This window comes from Labeo rohita, chromosome 23, assembly GCF_022985175.1.
Source record: "Labeo rohita strain BAU-BD-2019 chromosome 23, IGBB_LRoh.1.0, whole genome shotgun sequence".
NCBI lineage: Eukaryota > Metazoa > Chordata > Actinopteri > Cypriniformes > Cyprinidae > Labeo > Labeo rohita.
This window is the reverse complement of record NC_066891.1, coordinates 10,436,650-10,456,677: the sequence shown is the minus strand read 5'-3', so window position 1 is coordinate 10,456,677 and position 20,028 is coordinate 10,436,650. Positions and strand designations below refer to the sequence as shown.

General features: G+C 33.1%; 2 protein-coding genes across 3 annotated transcripts; one reads left to right on the top strand and one right to left on the bottom strand.

The window, feature by feature from the left end:
• Positions 1-560: 560 nt before the first annotated feature.
• On the top strand, positions 561-13,013 carry cd63 (CD63 molecule). The gene is made up of 8 exons (XM_051095955.1): positions 561-729; positions 2,060-2,143; positions 5,944-6,126; positions 8,058-8,132; positions 8,216-8,308; positions 12,139-12,285; positions 12,412-12,495; positions 12,582-13,013. The coding sequence occupies exons 2-8, from the start codon at positions 2,078-2,080 to the stop codon at positions 12,645-12,647; spliced, it is 714 nt and encodes a 237-aa protein (XP_050951912.1). The 5' UTR covers positions 561-729; positions 2,060-2,077; the 3' UTR covers positions 12,648-13,013.
• Positions 13,014-13,175: 162 nt separating this feature from the next.
• letmd1 (LETM1 domain containing 1) lies at positions 13,176-20,002 on the bottom strand. 2 transcript variants are annotated; one of them, XM_051095953.1, is made up of 9 exons: positions 19,674-20,002; positions 19,221-19,375; positions 19,001-19,137; positions 18,831-18,913; positions 16,864-17,050; positions 16,656-16,757; positions 16,417-16,569; positions 15,985-16,081; positions 13,176-14,216 (listed from the first exon to the last, which is right to left on the bottom strand). In XM_051095953.1, exons 1-9 carry the CDS (start codon positions 19,790-19,792, stop codon positions 14,143-14,145), a joined length of 1,107 nt encoding a protein of 368 aa, XP_050951910.1. In that variant the 5' UTR covers positions 19,793-20,002; the 3' UTR covers positions 13,176-14,142. The 2 variants fall into 2 exon arrangements, with proteins under 2 accessions (XP_050951910.1, XP_050951911.1); XM_051095954.1 differs by having other exon boundaries at positions 19,001-19,116; positions 19,674-19,996.
• Positions 20,003-20,028: the final 26 nt, after the last annotated feature.

Here is a 20,028-nt window from a genome sequence, read left to right as displayed (position 1 = left end):
CATTATTTTATCAGGCCAGGACAATGTTGCAATAAAATAATATCACACTGGGTGTGAATGTATAACAAGGAAGACTTCTAATCTTTGCTGGCGTCTTTAATATGTCAAATGATTTTACAAGACAGCAATAAAAGTACCTCATATAGTATAACAAACAACATGACACCTTAACTGTACCTTTATTACTGATATGGACTGGTTATGTATGATGTCACAGTCATATGATGTCAAGTCAAAATTAAAATATGAACTTTACTTCTGAGACATCTTTATGTTTACTTTTGTCTCAGTGGTTTTAGACTTAATACTGACACCTGTTGGTGTGAAAACACTTAGTTTGTTTACAGATAATACACTCATCCTTATAATATACATTAGATATTATGTATAACTCATGTTTATAACTGGTCATGTCAACATGGTGGCTTTATCTATAAGTGCTGGTCATTTCTTAACTTAGAGTGCACCTTTACGATGTGACGCCTGTATTGTTGACAATACCTGTTAACCATTATAAACTATTTGATCTGTTTTAGGCCTTTTAATGAGACAAGCTTGATAAACAGCTCGAGGTTCAGCCTCTTCTACAGTAAGGGGTGGGTGCATTTATAAGACGGATCACATTTACACAGTCGACTTTCATATCCGTGTAGTGCTGCTTGGACAGACAGCATCCAATTTTTCACTCTACAGTCTTCCTGGACGCTAAATTTGGCATTTTAACCAGAGGTAAGTTAAGCGTTTTTATTTCTCGCCGATATTTCTCTCGACAGACGCGCGTCATCTCTTTAGCATGTAACGGAAATTTTTCGAGTAAACTCAACATTTGACGTAATTTTCACGTTCTCTTCGTTTATAAGGAGTGTTCGTTCTTTGTTATCCTAAGTAGTTAGTTTTAACTAGAAATCCTCGAAAATACACGCGGCGTGTAATTTAGTTAACCTTGTGAATAGTCACATTGTTTCTTCTCCTTTGCGATTTTCTTGTGTCGTAGCTTGAATATCAACAATCTTTTCGGAAGGAGCGAGGCCCCAAGTCTTAAAAACTTCAGACGTATTGGTGGGTTTCTTTTTAAACATGCGAAACCTGTGTTTTATTAAGTGTTAAATACCATAATGAAAACCTTATGAGTTAAGAAATAAGGATAATCATAAACAAACAAGAAATGCCGTCGAGTGTTGTCATAATCAAACTTTATTTACATATTTATTGTTTATTTACAAATGGTTTACTAAAGATCGTGTAACAATCGAAATACGATTTGACAGTAAACATTAACACTTTATTTTAAACAACGAACTAAACTCCCTGGTGAATATTAGTCTTGTGACTGCAGTCAGATGAGGTAATAACAGTTCACCTTTCTCATGGTTTTACTTTGTTCCGTGTTAGTTAAGACAGTTTTAGCATTTCTGATGTTAAATTTTACCTGATTAAACTTCTTTTGGACTGGTTAAAGAAAATGAGGACTATTAGGGTCCAAAAAACACATTTCACCAACATTTATTTTGACTGTAGTTTTTTTGTATAACATCTTTCACAAAAAGGTTTTCACATTTTCCATATAATTATATAAAACATTTTGAGTTACTGTCCAGTGATACTTTGTCCTGTAAGAACTGACATCACATGCTGGATGAGACATCAGCCACTCCAAAAAATATTTTTGGAGTTAATTTCAAGTCATTTTATAATGTTAGTCATTAGGTCAAGCTTTGCTTGTCCACCCTAAAAAAAATCTTGGAGGAAAGTATCTGATTTGTTCTGTTTGAAAGGTTATAGTCATTTATACAATTGTTTAGTCATAGTGTAATAATATTTCTTTGTAATCTTGCCCTTTGACATTATGTTGGTGTCTTGTCATTGCTTATAGTTTCTTTCAGTTGCCTGAAAAGGATATTTGACTTTCAGCAATATATAGTTAATTATTAACCTCATTTAGTGTATCAGTACACTGACCTATATATTGTTCTGTATTTTTAACCTTGCAGGTGTTAAAGGCAGTGGGTGTGGTTACTTACTTTTATTTATGTGTTTTTACGTTCATTTTCTCCCCTAGGATTTAATCAAAAGCACCATGGCTGTAGAAGGAGGAGCAAAATGTGTCAAATACCTGCTTTTTTTCTTTAATTTCATCTTCTGGGTGAGTAACACATAATTTCTGTATTATTTCACATTGAATTTTGTATTAGCTAGGGCATGTGGTAGAACTGCCGACCCGTTTTTGTGAATTGCCGTTGGCTTATTGCATGCTATCTGGAGGCCTTATTGTGAAAGATTTATATGAAACACTTTCCCAACCCTCCCTTTTTACAATTCATGCTGCTTCACATTGACTTTAGTTTTGTGAGTGGCTTTGACGTGAAAAGGAGAAATAAAAAGGTCAGTTTTTTTCTTTACTTCTCAAATCTTGTGGTATTTCATAACTCCTCCTCCCCCCTCTAAACCTCAGAATGCAGTTTGAGAGTTCTTAGTAACTATGAGAGAAAGTTTTGCCAGTCAAGGAGTTCAACGGAGCAAAATAAGTTTCATTTTATAGTGACTCAGAGTGGAAGAAGGCCAAAAACTTTCACAATATTCAGGAATATTTCCTGGCTTAGTCAGATTCGGGAATACAGTCATTTAGCGTTAGCATGTAGATGAAATATGGCTGTTGAGCTTTCAAAGGCTGATCATGAGCACGGGTGTTTATTCAGGACATGGGTGAGCCCTCACATTACATGCTGGAAGCTAATGAGAATATTTTGGTGAATTCAAAGTAAACTACACTGATTTGTTTACAGCTTCATTACATTATCATCCCAACTTGTCGAAAGACACAACACAGCCTTTCAAAGGCATACAATTGAAACGTTCTTAATGCAGAAATGTGGTTTTGTTGTTAACGCTTCGCTGTTAGTTGACTTTGGGGATTAAAGTGTTTATGGCTGTCCTTCGGCAGTTTGCTGATAATGGAGGCTTCCTTTTAGGTCATGGAAAATAGCACTCACTTTATCCCAACAAGTTTGTTTGATCACACAAAGCACTGTTCTCTCATGCAGTCATCTTGTGCTGTTGGTGTTGACATTGTTTGGTGTCTAAGTATTCCCTGGTGTAAATGTGCACACGACACACTTTTTTTTAAAGCGTAACCTGAGCATTTAGTGGTATGTTTCCTGAAAAAACAAAACAAAACATTCTTGCATGTATAGCATTCTGTCCTTCAAACTGACAACGTAGTTGGTAATGGCCATGTACTTGTAGGAGTTGACAACTTGTTTTTCACAAATGCTCTGATGTGGATGTGCAAAAGGCCCCAAGCTCATTTTTACACCTACATCATGTATGCTTCCTGTGAACACAAAAGCATACTAATCTTTAGTTTTTGTTGCACTATATTTGGGCAGATTTAATTACCTAAACTGCATTTGAACATTATTATACACTACCAGTCAAAAGTTTAATGTTTTTAAAGAAGTTTCTCCTGCTCACAGAAGAAACATCTGTGAGCAGTACAATTTTGAAATATTTTTACTATTTAAAATAACTTTTTTTCGATTTGAATATATTGTAAAATGTAATTTATTTCTGTGATCAAAGCTAAATTTTTAGCATCATTACTCCAGTCCTCAGTATCCCATGATTCTTCAGAAATCATTCTAATATACTGATTTGCCATTTAATAAATATTTGTATTATTATTGTCAATATTTAAAACGGTTGAGTACATTTTTTCAGGATTCTTTGATGATTAGAAAGGTACAATGTCAGCATCTGAAATAAAAGCTTTTGTAACATTATACACTATACCATCCAAAAACTTGGAGTCAGAATTATTTTTTTGTATTTTTTGGGAAAGAAATGGTAGAAATGAATACTTTTATTTAGCAAGGATGCTTTAAATCGATCAGAAGTTATGATAAAGATAAAAGATTTCTATTTCAGATAAATGCTATTCTTCTGAATTTTCAGAAACCTGAAAAACGTCTACTCAGCTGTTTTCAACATATTAATAAATGTTTTTTTGAGCAACAAATCAGAATATTAGACTGATTTCTGAAGGATCATGTGACTGGAGTAATGATGCTAAAAAAATACATTTTAAAATATATTCAAATAGAAAACAGTTATTTTAAAAAGTAAAAATATTTCATAATGTTACTGTTTTTGCTGTACTTTGGATCAAATAAATGCAGGCTTGGTGAGCAGAAGAGACTTATTTAAAAAACATTAAAAATTGACTGGTAGTGTATATAATTACTGCATTGGCTGTTTGATCACTTTCTGGGATTCACCTCATCTTACTTTTCTTTTAAGTTTACATTACATTTTCTGTTACACCACACAGTACAGATTTTCACCTTTTATAATTTAAATAAATGATTTGCGACACAAGAAATGGTAGTTATGGTGTTCAATGAACATCAAAATAAATGAGAAGGGTTGTGATAATGTATGTACCGGTCGGATGGGTTTAAAAACAGTACATATGTGGAAGACTTTCCCAGGGAAATTTTGTGGCATCTGAATAAGATTATATCACATGGAGATTCCCAAATGTAATGCTAGAAAGCACAAAACAAGGAATCTGATTAGTTTCAGTTCCATTATTAATTTAAAAAAAAATGAATTAGTTCCACTTCTGTTAATTTTACATGATTTTAATTTCACTTTGGGAGCATTTCCTGATACAAACCAAACATTCAACCGATTCTGACTCCGAACGATTCCAGGGATTCTGAGAATTATAGTTGTGTTTGCTTTGCTTTTTTTTTTAACTAGAAAATAAAATAAAATTCAGAAAAATTACTCTCTTATATAAAACTATAATCTTACATTTCTTCGTGAAAGCAAGAGAAATGCAAAAGTTCAGTCTCAGTCATATGATCGATCTTCCTATTTGTGACGGCGTCATGTGACTTTCGCGTATGAGTATCAACGTTCATCTGTGACACATTCAATGAAAAAAATGTCAAAGGCCACCCGGAATATGGATTCCTGATAGATGATTAAACGACACTCCTTATTAAGGACATAGTCATGTGTTCCTGTATGTAATAATAGACACTCCTGATGATTTCAATGTATATCTTTATTTTACTCAGCAGGATTCGACCTCCGATTGTTTGTCAGTTTTGTTCAGGTACCTGCTGCCACTTATTACCCTCAAATATTTACACGGGTGTCGCTGTGAATGTTAGCCGGATCGGTGTAGTCATAAAAGGTGATCTGGGTTGTTGACTTGCTGTGAGACGCCCATACATCCTACATTTGTATTGCTGACACATACGTATTGCTAAACAACCTTTACGCTTTGCTCAGCTGTGCCGAACAGTCCTACTTTACTTAGGAGATATTTACACAGTACATTATCAGTGTGATAATGATGGTGCATAACTAATTTCCTGATTGCTGTCAAACTTTTTTTTTCAAGCCATCGCCAAGTTGCAAAGGCTCTCAAAATTCTAATAACTTACCCACGCCTAGTTACAACTCCCTTTTTTGTTTTTCTCTTTAATGCTAACACTAACATCCTACTGTAACATCCCATAACTAACAAGTTACTAGAAAGAACTATTTCTGTTCTTTACATCTTTAGTGGAAAAATCCTAGCTGAAATGAATTACTCATTCTAAATTACTAATTTCTCAATTTAGAAATGAATTACTCATTCTAAATTCTAAATAACTATAAAGATAGTTACATAATATAATAGTTTTAAGTGAGAATTTGTCTTTAATTTCATTTGAGAATGCAAACCAAACATGTGATATCCTGCATCTGTTTTGAGGCTTCGGTTCCTCTTTTTGAGTCTCTTTTTTATCATCTTCTCTTTCAAGTTTTATGATTCCAAATAAGTGATTGTTGTATGTTTAAAAATTACGTTAATTGCAGGTTAATGTCAGTTTGACTACAGAATGAGGAACAACTAAAACACTTCCTTTCTCTGTCTCTTATCCCTAGCTGTGTGGCCTGGCCTTAATAGTTGTGGGGGTATTGGTGAAAGTTTCTATCAATGCCACGGCCATCCTGAAAGGACATACTGGGTCTTCTCTAGTGGTGATCGTGGTGGGAGTCATCATCTTCTTCATCGCATTCTTTGGCTGCTGTGGTGCCTGGAAGGAGAATCAATGCATGATCACCATGGTAGGAATGCATATAATGAGGTTCAGGGATTCATGTAAACCAATTTTCATTCAGACAATTTTAAGATAGAGGAAGTGGTTTAATGAGTTGCTTCAGATGTTTGCACTAGGGGCTCAAATTTGTTTGCACCATTTATTTTTAACACTTAGCTATTAGACCACAAGCTCTTTGTAAACAAAGGCTAAACCAACAAGTATGACATGACATTTAAGTTGATTAATATAGAAAATATAGACATTTAATATAGACATTTAAATAGATTAATATTAAAGATTTGGGAATGTGTGTAAAATTAATCAGAAGCAATAAATAATACTAATAATAATACTAATAAAATAATAAACAATATTAAAGCAATAAATAGTATTAATGCACAAGAAATCATAACAGAAAATTGCAGAAAATATAAATTTATGATTAAATCTGGCATCCACTGGGGTAGTGGACAATGTTACAACATTAACATGCAAGAGTGTAGTTGTTAACAATTGACTGAAATATTAAGTTTATTTGTGCGGTTATACATTAATTAACTTAAGGATTAGTTCACTCCTGAATTACAATTTCCTGATAATTTAATTAACCCCATGTCATCTAAGATGTTCATGTCTTTCTTTCTTCAGTTGAAAAGAAAGTAATGTTTTTGAGGAAAACATACCAGGATTTTTCTCCATATAGTGGACTTCAATGGAGATCAACGGGTTGAAGGTCCAAACTGCAGTTTCAGTTTCAGCTTCAAAGGGCTCTACACGATCGCAGACGAGAAATAAGGGTCTTATCTAGCGAAACGATCTGTCATTTTCTAAAAAACATTCTAATTTATATACGTTTTAACCACAAATGCTCATCTCGCACTAGCTCTGCAATGTGCGTCTACGACTTCATGCATTACGTAATCCCATTGGAAAGGTCACACGCGGTCAGTTCTTCATCTGTGCACTCAGGTTCAAAAAGGTAGGGTAGGGCAAAAAACTCAACATTGTTGTTTTTTCTTTTTTTGTAAAAGGTGTTTGGCTTTCTTTGCACGTTCACGCTTTGTAAATTTCCGTTGGTACTTCCACCTATCACGTGTGACCTTTCCAACAAGTCAAGTCAAGCTAGTGCAAGAGCATTTTTGGTTAAAAAGTATATAAATTTGTATTTTTTTTAGAAAATGTCCAGTTGTTTTGCTAGATAAGACCCTTATTCCTTGGCTGGGATTGTTTCAACTGAAGAAAGAATGGATGACATAGCGGTGTAGTAAATTATCAGGAAATTTTCAATTCTGGAGTGAACTAATACGTTAAGTTTAGTGGTGCAGCAGACAGATATTAATATCTGCATGAACTGGAAGTTGCTGCCAACTTTACTTCAATATTTGTGATATATTTTCATCTGAAAGTAATATGGAATAGAGGGTGGAGTTTTATTTCAGTGACTAACGGTTAGAGAAGAATGGTTAAGTGAAACAGACATCATAACAGAAGGAATGCCATTCCAGAGCAGAAGCAGATTTCGATTAAAGATTACCCAGACAAACAATTTTTTTGTTTTTTCAATTTAAGTGTTCACTTCAAGACTATCAATGTGCGCTAACAAAGTAAACAGTGTTGCCCAAGTAACTTGGTACACATTTACACTATTTACACAACATCTAGACTATATTTTCAACTTGTTGCTGATGCTTTTGTTTATATACTGACTGCTGTAAACTGCAGCAAGTCTGTGTTGACATGATCAACACTAGGCTAACAGGTCAAACCAGATTCTTCATGACAAGACACTTAATTGGAAGAATAGATGTGTATCTGCATATTTGACTAAAATGGAAAACAAACAGTTAAAATAAACTGGTGCCTCAGCTCACACATACAGTAGCACAGTACCTACCAGCTCTCAATAAAATCATTAAAATCTTTGAAATCACCTCTCCTTTATTTATTCTCTCCTAGTTTGCTGTTTTTCTCTCCCTCATCGTTATCATTGAAATCGGAGCCGCCATCACTGGATATGTCCTGCGTACGAAAGTGAGCTCTCTTCTTGGAACTTCAGTTTTATTAATCTGCTTCCCAGTACTATTTGGCTCATGATAATTTCTCTCTCTCTGCAGCTGACTGATCTGTTGAGCAAAGGCTTGGACAGCTTGGTCGCAGGATACAATGAAACGGACAACAAGGAGGCTCTTGATACTATACAGAAACATGTTAGTAAACCAAAACCAGACACATTTTGGATGTGATGCTTGTCCAAACAAGGCCTGTGATCCTGCTCCGATTTCCAGTTTCACGTGTACATGAGCAAGTCTCGAGAGTTTCTCCCATTTTGTTTGCTCAGTGCTGTCTGTTGACGCTAAACTGACATCCTGCTTCCTCTTGTGATGACATGTGACAGACTTTACTCTGTGCTGTAATTCGTCTTGGAAATTTGAATTATATATTTACAGGGTCGTAAAAATTATGTCATAATCTGTTATTACCCGCCATTTTAATTTTCATATTTTAATTAGAATAACACATTTCTTTTATTTTTGTTCTTATTTAAATTTTTAGTCATGAACCTACAGCGCAGTGTTTAAAAACAAAATACCTAGGCCTGGGTAAAAAAAAAATATATATATATATATATATTTCTTGGATTTTAATAGATTCTCATTTTAATGAACCAATATCGATTCTTAAATCACAGTCGATCTTTTAGTATATGCTGTTTTCAGTTGATGAATGAACAGTACATAGTATTTCTTCCAATAAAATAGCAATAGGCTAGGCTTTTGATATGAAACAAAGTGTCAGATTTTAAATTCTTTCCAGCAATAAATACCATTTTGGCACTTTTTAATGTGGCGTGATAGATCGCTGTAGCTTCTGTGTACTCAAATTTTTAATCTAATTAATTACATGATGTTTCCATTAATTCATTTAATTAATCGCAAAATAAATTTGACAGTGAAAATACCCACAAAATATTATTTAAAGCTATTTTTGTGTTAAATGAGAAATGATCAAGTAGACATTATAATTTGTAGCTTTAGAAAGAACTTTTTTATTTGATTCAACAGAATTTATCACACATAAACATTTAGGCTGCAACGTAAACTATAGAACATAAAAGAAGATAAGAAACATCAGTATTTTTGTTCATATGATCATTGGTAACCAAAACAGCTGTCTAAATGTCTCTATGAGTCATTCACTTATTTGATTCGATTCGTTCAAACAGCTGATTCATTCAGGAATGAAGTAAACGGCTCTCTTTATGAATGAGTTTTTGAGTCATTGGTTCACACGATTCGTTCAAAATGCGGATTCATTCAGAAACTAAACACTGCTATGTTGCTCAGACACACGCAACAATTCTGCTAAGGTAATATGTTCTCTGCAAAATTTAGCAAAAACACATAATATAGTGTTTAAAATAACACAATATTAACTTTTTATTTATTAAACTGTTGTATAAAATCACATTTAAGCTTGTGATAGATCAGGACAAAATCAGCACTCTTGTCATATTGCTCTAGTTGCCCGTGTGATATCGTGTGATGTATATAAATATATGAGACAAAACACATACAGGGGCATTTTTTGCACCAATATCTTGAATTTATTGCATTTGTGGAGCTGTTGCCCTGCATCATATTTGTCATCATATGTCAACTATATGAAATATAAGATTACGTACAGGTCTTAAAATATTTTAATCGCATAATTTTTTCATAACTAATTAATTAAGTTAACGCGTTAAACTGACAGCCCTACTATATCCGTCTTATCTATCTATTTATCTATATCTATATCTATATATGAAGAGTTCAGATGCAAGGGGGGGGATCCCATTCTGTACTATACTCTCTGTGTAATAACAAAATAGTTTATTTCAGTGAAAAAGGAAGTCCCAAAATTCTCAAATTCAATATTTTAAACAGTTTGGCCCTACAATCTTTTTCTTTTTTGCACAGAAATTCATGTGTGTTTTAATTTTTCTGATAATCAAATGAAGGCATAAAACATGTTTTCAAATAAAATGAAAATTAAACCTTTTTATTTTTTTTGTCAAACAAACAGAGGTTTACTGTTAAAACATGGAAGAAAAATTTTGTAAATCTTCAGTTTAAAGGGGTCATCAGATGCTAAGTTCACTTTTACATGTTGTTTGAACATTAATGTGTGTTGGCAGTGTATGTACAAAACTACCCTATAATGATAAAAATCCATGGAGTGGTTTTTAATTAATCTGTAAAAATAATATTCCCTTTTTCAAATCGAGCCATTCTCAAATGCCTGTAGTTGTGGCGTCACACTGTCAGAGGCCGCTCCCACCATAGTTGATTGACATGAGCATTTTACCTCAGATCAGCTGTCACAGTCCATCCTCTTTGTTTTCGATGCAGGAGCAGGGATGTAAATTAGACAAGAATATCTCCGATTGAGCGATTGAGGTGTTGTGTTGCTGGGTGTAATAATGAACATAGTGGTCGTCATTTACTCCCGACATCTGAGCCCTGAAGATGCAGTAGTTTACGTATGTTTGTGAAGGGAATGCACCTCCCGATCCACATATATCCATCTATGTTCGCTCGAATCATTCATGATTCAGCTTCACTTACAACAGAAGTGAGTAAAAGGGTTTTTTTTAAGAATCTTTGCGATCGCCTTTCTTAATAATGTGCTAGTTAGCAAGTTTAGCAGCTAAACGCGTTAAATGCGGCTAAAGTAAACAATCTCTCAGAGCAGCTCCTTGCATCACAGAGAGAAGAGAGGGGCGGGGCGCGCAGAGCTCATTTGCATTTAAAGCAGCCTCAACCAGAATGGGATGATTTTTGCAGAGCTGATTTTGGCAAGGTAAAAAGGGTGTTGTTTTACACAACCATTGAAAATTTTTAACCAAAGTATATTACAGACTTTTCATTAAGACCCTAAAGAATCATATCAACTTGTGGAAAATAGGCATCCGATGACCCCTTTAAAAAGTTAATAATAATAATAATTTTAATAATAATTGTTATTTTTTTTTTTTACTAGAATTAAGTGGTTAATCTTTATTTAGTAATATTTATTTTTATCATTTAATTATTTCATTTAAATTTGGCAAAAATAGGAATAAATAAAGCTACATTTCACTGTACAAAAGTAATACAAGACTTATATATTTATGTTACACGTTAAACTGTACTTTTATTTAGTTTCTGTTTGTATACACTATGATATGATGCTAGTTTCACATTAAGTGACTCTCACAGCAAGATTAAGTTTATGTGTTCATGTCGTCATATACTGAGACGCAGAGGCCGAAAATCACCGCGAGCGTCACGCGTGCTTCAGTATTTATGTAGTAAACAAAACCGAGTCTCTGCCATTCATACATACAGAGACAAAGGAACATGCAGGATTCAAATTTAAACGGTCTTTTTGCATTTCAATATTCACAGACACTAGTGCATATCGCAATCCGAATTAAGTGACAGACCAACTTATGATTTATTTATCCAAAAATCGATGAATTCCTTGGCATTCCGTGCTATAGAGTAAATTCTGTTTTTATGAATGGACTCACGATCCCGTCAGTGTTTTGCGGAGGAGAAATTATAGACGCGTGTCCATGTAGAGACAGAAATTACATGCTGTCGTGTAAATAAGAAAAATACCAAGGTTATTTAGTTTGTATAATAAAAGATTATAGACCTGACGTAGTCACCACTAGTACGCTACTAATAAATATATTGTAAAAACTTTAATTTGCTGTAAAGTTGCTTTGCAACGATATGTATTGTGAAAGGCGCTATACAAATAAATTTTAATTGAATTCAGTTGAATAAACCTGTTCTACAGGAAAGGTAACCTTAAATGACTTCTGTTGTAATCTGGCGCTATGTTGAAAATAAAATTAACTTGACCTTCGAGGGGGACGGGGTTCCCCCCCTAATATAATGGTAGGGGAAACACTGATATGGGTGTGTGTGAGAGAATTTATGCACAATACACTTGACAGTACACAAAAAGACCAGTTAAATATGAATTTGTAATGTCTTTCTTCTAGTTTAAGTGCTGTGGAGTAAACTCCTCTGAAGATTGGTCAAATTCAAAAGCTGTCCCTGCCAAATCAGTCCCAGACACCTGCTGTAAAAACATCACCAAGGATTGTGGTGTTGGAGCTATCAAAGATGGCAACAAGATCTACACAGATGTAAGAAACTTTTTTTTTTAAAGTGCTATAAGGTTTGGCTGACTCTTCTGTACTGTGGCATTTTTACAAAGAATGTCTACAAAAAAATACAATTCTATTTCTATTTTATGCATTTGTTTAACACAGGGATGTCTGCCCATTATGAACAAAGATCTAAGGGAAAATATCATGTGGATCGCTGTTGCAGCTCTGGTCATTGCATTTGTACAGGTAAAATCCGCAAGATTGGTTTTCCTATCATATGCATGTCACAACATCTTCGTACACTAACCAATACATTTGTTTTGCTTTTGTAGATCACGGGCATCGTGCTGTCCTGCATTCTGATGCGAGCCATCCACAGCGGCTATGAGGTCATGTGATCACATCCAGCTACAGCAGTTAACCCGTATCAGCACATCACTTAAAGCTCTTAGAGACTGTTCAGGTGTTTTTAAAACTATTATATAAATGCCAGTTGTTTTCCCCCTTGCTGTGTAAGTTGCCAGTTCTCATTTTCTTTTAGAATGAAATATCTATGCTTTTATGACTAATCCAGTAGATTAGTCTCCTTTTAAGTCTCCGATTTATATTTTAGACATTTATACAGTTTTAAACTTGATCTTTACCGCAGTGAGATTCCTTCGGGGTGTAGGAGAACAATCAATTACAATCAATTATTAATTACTGATATGCCAAATTTGATACATTTATAGAACATTCGTAAAAGAATAAAATGTTCTAAACAAGCTTGTCCTTGTCTTAAATATAAAGTGAACTTAAATATTTAGAGTTATTTCAATTTACTACTGTGGTTTTGGTGAATCAGTGCTACCTTGATGAGAGATGCAAACAGAGACCATAAAGTTTGAAGTCTTTTAATAGAAGTTCAGATTTTCTCATACTGCATGTACTTCAACACCAAACCAAACAGCATTGTCTCTTGTACAAAAACAAAATAATGCGACACATTTGGCAACATAAAAAGATAACGGCATGTATTGCAACTTGTTTGCACCTGTATTCTTAAGTAAAAGGCACCTGTTAAAAGGCTGAATAAGAAGATCATTGGATAGGACAGGAACAAGGTGCAGTGTTTTTTTTTTTTTGTGTCCTTCTGAGAACTTAAAAATAAATAATAAATGTAATTAAAATAAGTATATGCTGAATTATAGAACTATATATAAAGGAATACATACATTATATCCAGTATTTTAAAGGCTGTAAACCTCTTTCCAGTTTTGAGATCTGACTTAAAACTGAGTTTCTGTAGTAAAACATTTTAAACAATCCAAGAGACACCAAAAATAAATGCGACAGATGATGCTTGTCAGTGCAGATTTTAAACAAGAGGTACAAAATACAAGTCACGAATGATTGTGCATGAAATGTTAGTAGAATAAATATTCAGAATGAAAGTGTTTCAAGATAAGACAAATTAGCTTTTATTCCAAATGGATGCATTTGGCATATGTGCTTTTTTTGTTGTTGTCTCAGATGTGGTTAGAACCTCTCACAGTGTAAATGTATGTCACTAATTAGTTACACACCCTGTCTATACAGAAGAAAATTAATGAAATTATACCACAAGAATACCAATGGCGTCTTTCAATGACATTGTCCCTACTATCTGTTCCTTACTGAAGTAAACAAAAGTGGATACACCTCCAAGAGACACTTTTAAAGCATTTCAGCCCCTGTAAAGAATTATTTCTGCAGAAACTTAAAAAAAATCCCTTCATTATGAAAGTAATGTGTGACAAAGGACTCATGGTAAAAAAGCTTGTTGCGCTACTTGGATTTGTTTTGCCTTGGGGTGTGGTGGTGGATATTTAGTCCCCAGCGTTAAGAAGAGAAGTCATCTACTTCCTCTCGAGGTCAGTGACGTGGGTGTTTAGGGTAGTTTACTGTGAGCAGTACCATACAGTGCAGATAGAGGGAGGTCTCTGACTCTGGACAAACAGGAAGGAAATAGAAATACCACATTGAATGTGCAACAAAGTAACCGTCATGTGAATTTCAAAAGTAAAACAGCGTTTTTTTTCTGTTATTTGTTCATGCCATTTAACACAAACCCCTACTGACCAATTAAGAACCATTCAGGGTATATTAAAAGATAACTTTAGAGCACACCTACATTCAAATACTGAATACTGTGCAGTATACACTTTACTTAGAAAATACTGAAACTGTAATGATCCCAGGTCATCATCTAGTATTGTTTAAATTAGGGTTAAAAAAAAAAAAAGTCGTACATTTTGGCAGTTAAATGAAATAGAAAAAAGCAATTACTTTTGGTTCATTTATCACACTACATTGCATTGAGAGATACAGTGTCCTAGGCAATGCATTCAGGTGTACACTAGACATTTTGTATTGTCTACAGCAAATTTACAAATGAGATGTTTAAGTATGCAAATAAGGCATTATGTAATTACTAATTGCACTAATTTGCATACATTTCCAGAACAGAAGTCTGAACACTGGGTAAAGCCAGGTTAAAAATTCTTATTTTGCATTAAATTAAAATGTTTCTCACAGATATGTTTTTATGGAAGCCCATTTCCACCAGTAAATAAAAGCTTTTCCTCACAATTCTGATTTTTTTCCTCAGAATTGCATGATACAAACTCAATTCCGACATTTTGTTCCCAGAGATATAAACTCGCAATTCAAAAAAAAAAAAAGTTGTTTTCTTGCAATTCTGACTTTCTCACAATTGCTATTCTGACTTTATAACTCGCAATTGTGAGTTTATATCACGCAACTTAGAGAAAATGTCAGAATTGTGAGTTTCTATCTCACAGTTCTAATTTTATAACTTGCAATTGTGAGCTTATATCAAGCAATTCTGAGAAAAGACAGAATTGTGAGTTTATATCACGGAATTCAGAGAAAAAGTCAGAATTGTGAGTTTATATCAAGCAATTTGACTTTATTTCTCAGAATTTTGAGTTTATATCTTGCAATTCTGAAAAAAGGGTCAGAATTGTGAATTTATATCTCAGTTCTGGCCTTATAACTTGCAATTGTGGGTTTATATCATGCAGTTCAGAGAAGAAGTCAGAACTGTGAGTTTATATCTCACAGTTCTAATTTTAACTCGCATTTGTGAGCTTACATCAAGCAATTCAGAGAAAAAAGACAGAACTGTGAGTTTATGTCACACAATTCAGAGAATTGTGTTAAACCAAACAAGCAATTTGACTTTATTTCTCAGAATTGTGAGATTGTATCTTGCAATTCTGACTTTATAGCTTGCAATTGTTAGTTTATATCATGCAATTTTGAGCAAAAAGTCAGAATTGTGAATTTATAGTGCAATTCTGGCTTTATAATTTGCAGTTGTGGGTTTATATCATGCAGTTCAGAGAAGTCAGAATTGTGAGTTTATATCTCGCAATTCTAATTTTATAACTCGCAATTGTGAGCTTATATCAAGCAATTCTGAAAATAAAAGTCAGAATTGTGAGTTTATACCTTGCAATTTGACTTTTTTCTCAGAATTGTGAGTTTATATCTTGCAATTCTGACTTTATAACTTGCAGTTCTGAGTTCATATCACGCAATTCAGAAAAAAAAAGTCCGAATTGTGAGTTTATACCTTGCAATTTGACTTTTTCTCAAAATTTAGTCTGTATTTTACAATTCTGACTTCTGACTTTAGAATTATTAGTTTATATCTTTTTAAAAACAGCCTTGATCTCATGGCTTACGTACCTTTGAGGTGTGTTGAGAACTGCAACCATTGTGTGAGCCATTCCCGGCACTGTCCGGCACTCAGGCGGTCTGGATTCAGCCCTCTCACGTAACATGCCTAGGAGATGTGATGTAAAAATAGTTTAAAAAAAAAAAAAAAAAAAAATCACAAAATAAAGGCTGCTTTAAAGAGATCGATAACCCAAAAATGAAAATTCTGTCATTAATTACTCACCCTCATGTTGTTCAAAACCCGTAAGACATTCATTTTTAGAACACAAATTAAGATATTTTAAGAGGTCTCGGATTTTATCAAAAATATCTTAATTTGTGTTCTGAAGATCTTACGGGTTTGGAACGACATGAGGGTGAGTATTTAATGACAGAATTTTCATTTATGGGTGAACTATCCTTTTCAGAACATAACAGGAAAAATAGGAAGTGACCACTGACCTCTCTGAGCTCTGCGTCGTTTAACTGGTGCAAGCCTAACCGAACAATGGCGCGGTCAAGCTGCATGAGTTCAAAGGCGTGACTGTTCAAACGTCGACCAATCCAAAAGGATGGGAGGCGGGGCGTCAGAAAGAGCAATGCGCAGAGGTGTCTCTGCAAATACATTTTAAACAAGACTAAGTAGCAAACATTTGAAATGCAGTTTTATTGTTCAACTAGCCGATTTTTTTGAAGCTCACCTTCTGATCTGCATACATTCTGTTGATACCCAAGGGAGGTCCAGAGAACAAAGTTCTCACTGCATGGACGTCAGACACCACTGGATGGACTCCACTTCGGACCTGCAGACACACATTTATATTTTTTAAAAAGTCAAAATCTGAACAAAATTGCTAATAAAGGCTAGGATTTTACACATATGTAATATCATGAATTAGCTCAGGCTACCTTACTGCAGAGCTCCACAAGGCGGCTTTTGAGTCGGCTGTCTTGGACAGATGTTGACGTGCTCTCCAGTCCTTTGACTATGGCCCAGTGGTGCTGTGCTCTCTTGGTATGATACAACCCCTGAAACTCCACCAGCTGCTGTGGGGTCCAGAAGTGCCGGATCAGAAGCTGGCGAGGATAGAGGTACCTAGAGAACAACGCAGGCATATGATCAGCTAAGGACAAGAAAATGGAAAAACATTCCCTCCCCTCATTTAATAATAATAATAATAATAATAATAATAATAATATATTTTTTTTAATTTATAAACTAATCAAAGAATTATATTACTGTTGGAAAATAATTACTGTGCTGTAAAATAAAAAGCCGAGTATTTAATGACTATTAATGGAAAAGTATTTGAATTTAAAAAATTAAAATCAATAAAGAAATAATACTATTGAAATAATATTGTACTGTAAAATAAAAAGTATATTTAATAATAATAATAACAGTAAATTTATTCAAATGGTTTATCATTAAAACTGAAAACATTAAAAAAAAAATATTATTATATTAATAAAAATATTTAAATATGTAAATATTTTGTTTTAGTTATTAAAGAAATTAAAAATTAAAGAAATAAATATATTACTATTGCAAGGATATTATTGTAATATAGCAAATGATTAATAATAATAACAATAATATTAACAATAATAAATCATATTATTATTCCAAATATTATGATTATAAACTAATCAAATAAATATATTACTATTGCAAAAGAATTATTGTGCTGTAACTTAAAAAATTTAAGTATTTAATAACTATTAATGAAAAAGTATTTCCAAAAATTAAAAGCAATGAAGAAATATTACTATTTAAATAGTAATATTGTACTGTAAAATAAAAAGAATATTTAATAATAACAAAAACAAACTTGTTCAAAGTGTTTAGCATTAAAATGTAAAAATTAAACATAAATCTTAAATTATTAAAGAAATATATTACTATTGAAAGAATATTATTGTAATATGGTGAAGGATTAATAATAATAATACTAATAAATTATATTATTTATATATAAATATATTAAATATTTTTTAATTTATAAACTAATCAAATAAATATTTTTTTATTGCAAAAGAATTATTGTGCTATAAAATAAACATCTCAGTATTTACTAATACTAATTACTACTACTGTTAATGAAAAAGTATTTAAATTGTATAAATGAAAATCAATAAAGAAATATTACTATTGAAATAATATCATTGTACTGTAAAATAAAAAGAATATTTAATGATAACAAGTTTACTATAAGTGTTTAATATTATTAAAATATTACAAATTAGACTTAAAAATTAAATCAATAAAGAAATATCACAATTGCAATAATACTATTATACTGTATACTGTAAATTAAAAATAGTATTAATAATAAACTATTATTATTATTAAAAATGTTTAAAAATATAAATATTTAAATTATTAAAATTAAATAAATATTACTATTGCAAGAATATTATTGTAATATAGTGAAAGATTAATAATAATAATAAAATTACATTATTAAAAATATTTTTAAAATGTATAAACTAATATTTATTAACTATTAATGAAAAAGTATTTGAATTTAAAAAACTAAATGTAGAAAATAAGATATATTACTATTGAAATAATACTATTGTACTGTAAAATAAAAATAATATTTAATAATAATAACAACAATAAATATAAATTCTTAAATATAATATTAATATAATATAATATATATATATATATATATATATATAATTTGTATAAATACGGAAAAACCACAACCCTTTAGGATGGATGTATCATTGAACTAAAGAATGGGAGACTGATGGATAATAAAAGAGACATTTCATATTCAATCAGTTTTAATGATGCAAAAATGCATCATAATTGCTAAAAAGACACAACACTCAATACTCAGCGGAATAAGACACTAACTACTCACATAAGGACGAAGACCAAATAGTTGGCAAAAGGAGGTATTGATATAATGACCAATGGAATGGCTTTGATTAAGTCCCTTCGCACCTGAAGGCAACACACAAAAATTATACTGTAATACAACGTATAACAGCAATATATCCCATAAACGTCTGCTTCAGTTCTTTGACCCACCTGCCTGATTTTCTCCATATCCCGGTAAGGCAAATTCTGGTGCTCTATTTTTTCACTGAGCATGCGGGCTACGATTCTTCTCACTTCTTTACCATCTTGAAACAGGAGCCGGAAACCTTTACAGAAAATCATAAAACCTATATCATAACATATTTGCCAGAGACAGTGTGAGGATAAAAAAAATCAGTAATCATTTTAAATTCTTATGATTTACTCTCACCTCTCATGAAAGTGTGATAGAGCATGTAAAATCGTGGAAAGCGACGTTGCAGGAATCTCTCATATTTCTCATTGGTCCATTTCAGACCGGACACAATGCTCCGACCAATCCCATGTCTTGCTTCTGAAGGTGAATAGTGTCTAACAAACCACAAACTACAACACAGACAGACAGACATACATGAATAAATAGATAAATAAAAGATGTTGTGATGTCACAGGGCAGGGCATGTGCTGTATTTCCTGATGAACCTGATCACAAATGTAATTTTTCTCTAGCCAACAACACATACAATAAGAAATATATATTTTTTGTGGCCCCATTTGTATAAATCATGATAAAACATCACCTTCAGTATCATTTTATAACGAGTCTATAAGCAAAAACACTTAGCTGTGTGGTGTACCACCGCCTACTTGTGATCGATCGTTCTGAACTTGATACAAATAGTACCTGGATTTTGTGGAAGACAGTCTAGGTGTGCAGAGACTTGCTTTGACCCCGACAGGTCGTTTTCCGTACAGTAGGATCAATGAAGCCCCGCGGCATACCCCTCTACAGGACAGCGCCATCTTGGACTGAGCAGCTGACAGTTCTACGTGGGCGTGTCTTCAGAGAACGGAATGCGGGCGCCGCGCTGTGATTGGCTGCTTCAACAACCGCATATATAGTAACCAATGCGCACCACACTTTTTTTTATCAGTCTTCATTTCAAATACAGATGAGTCTCCGGCGCAAGCAAATTATGAGAAAAGCATATAGATATGTACGCTACCAGTCAAAGGTTTTTGAACAGCAAAATGTTTCT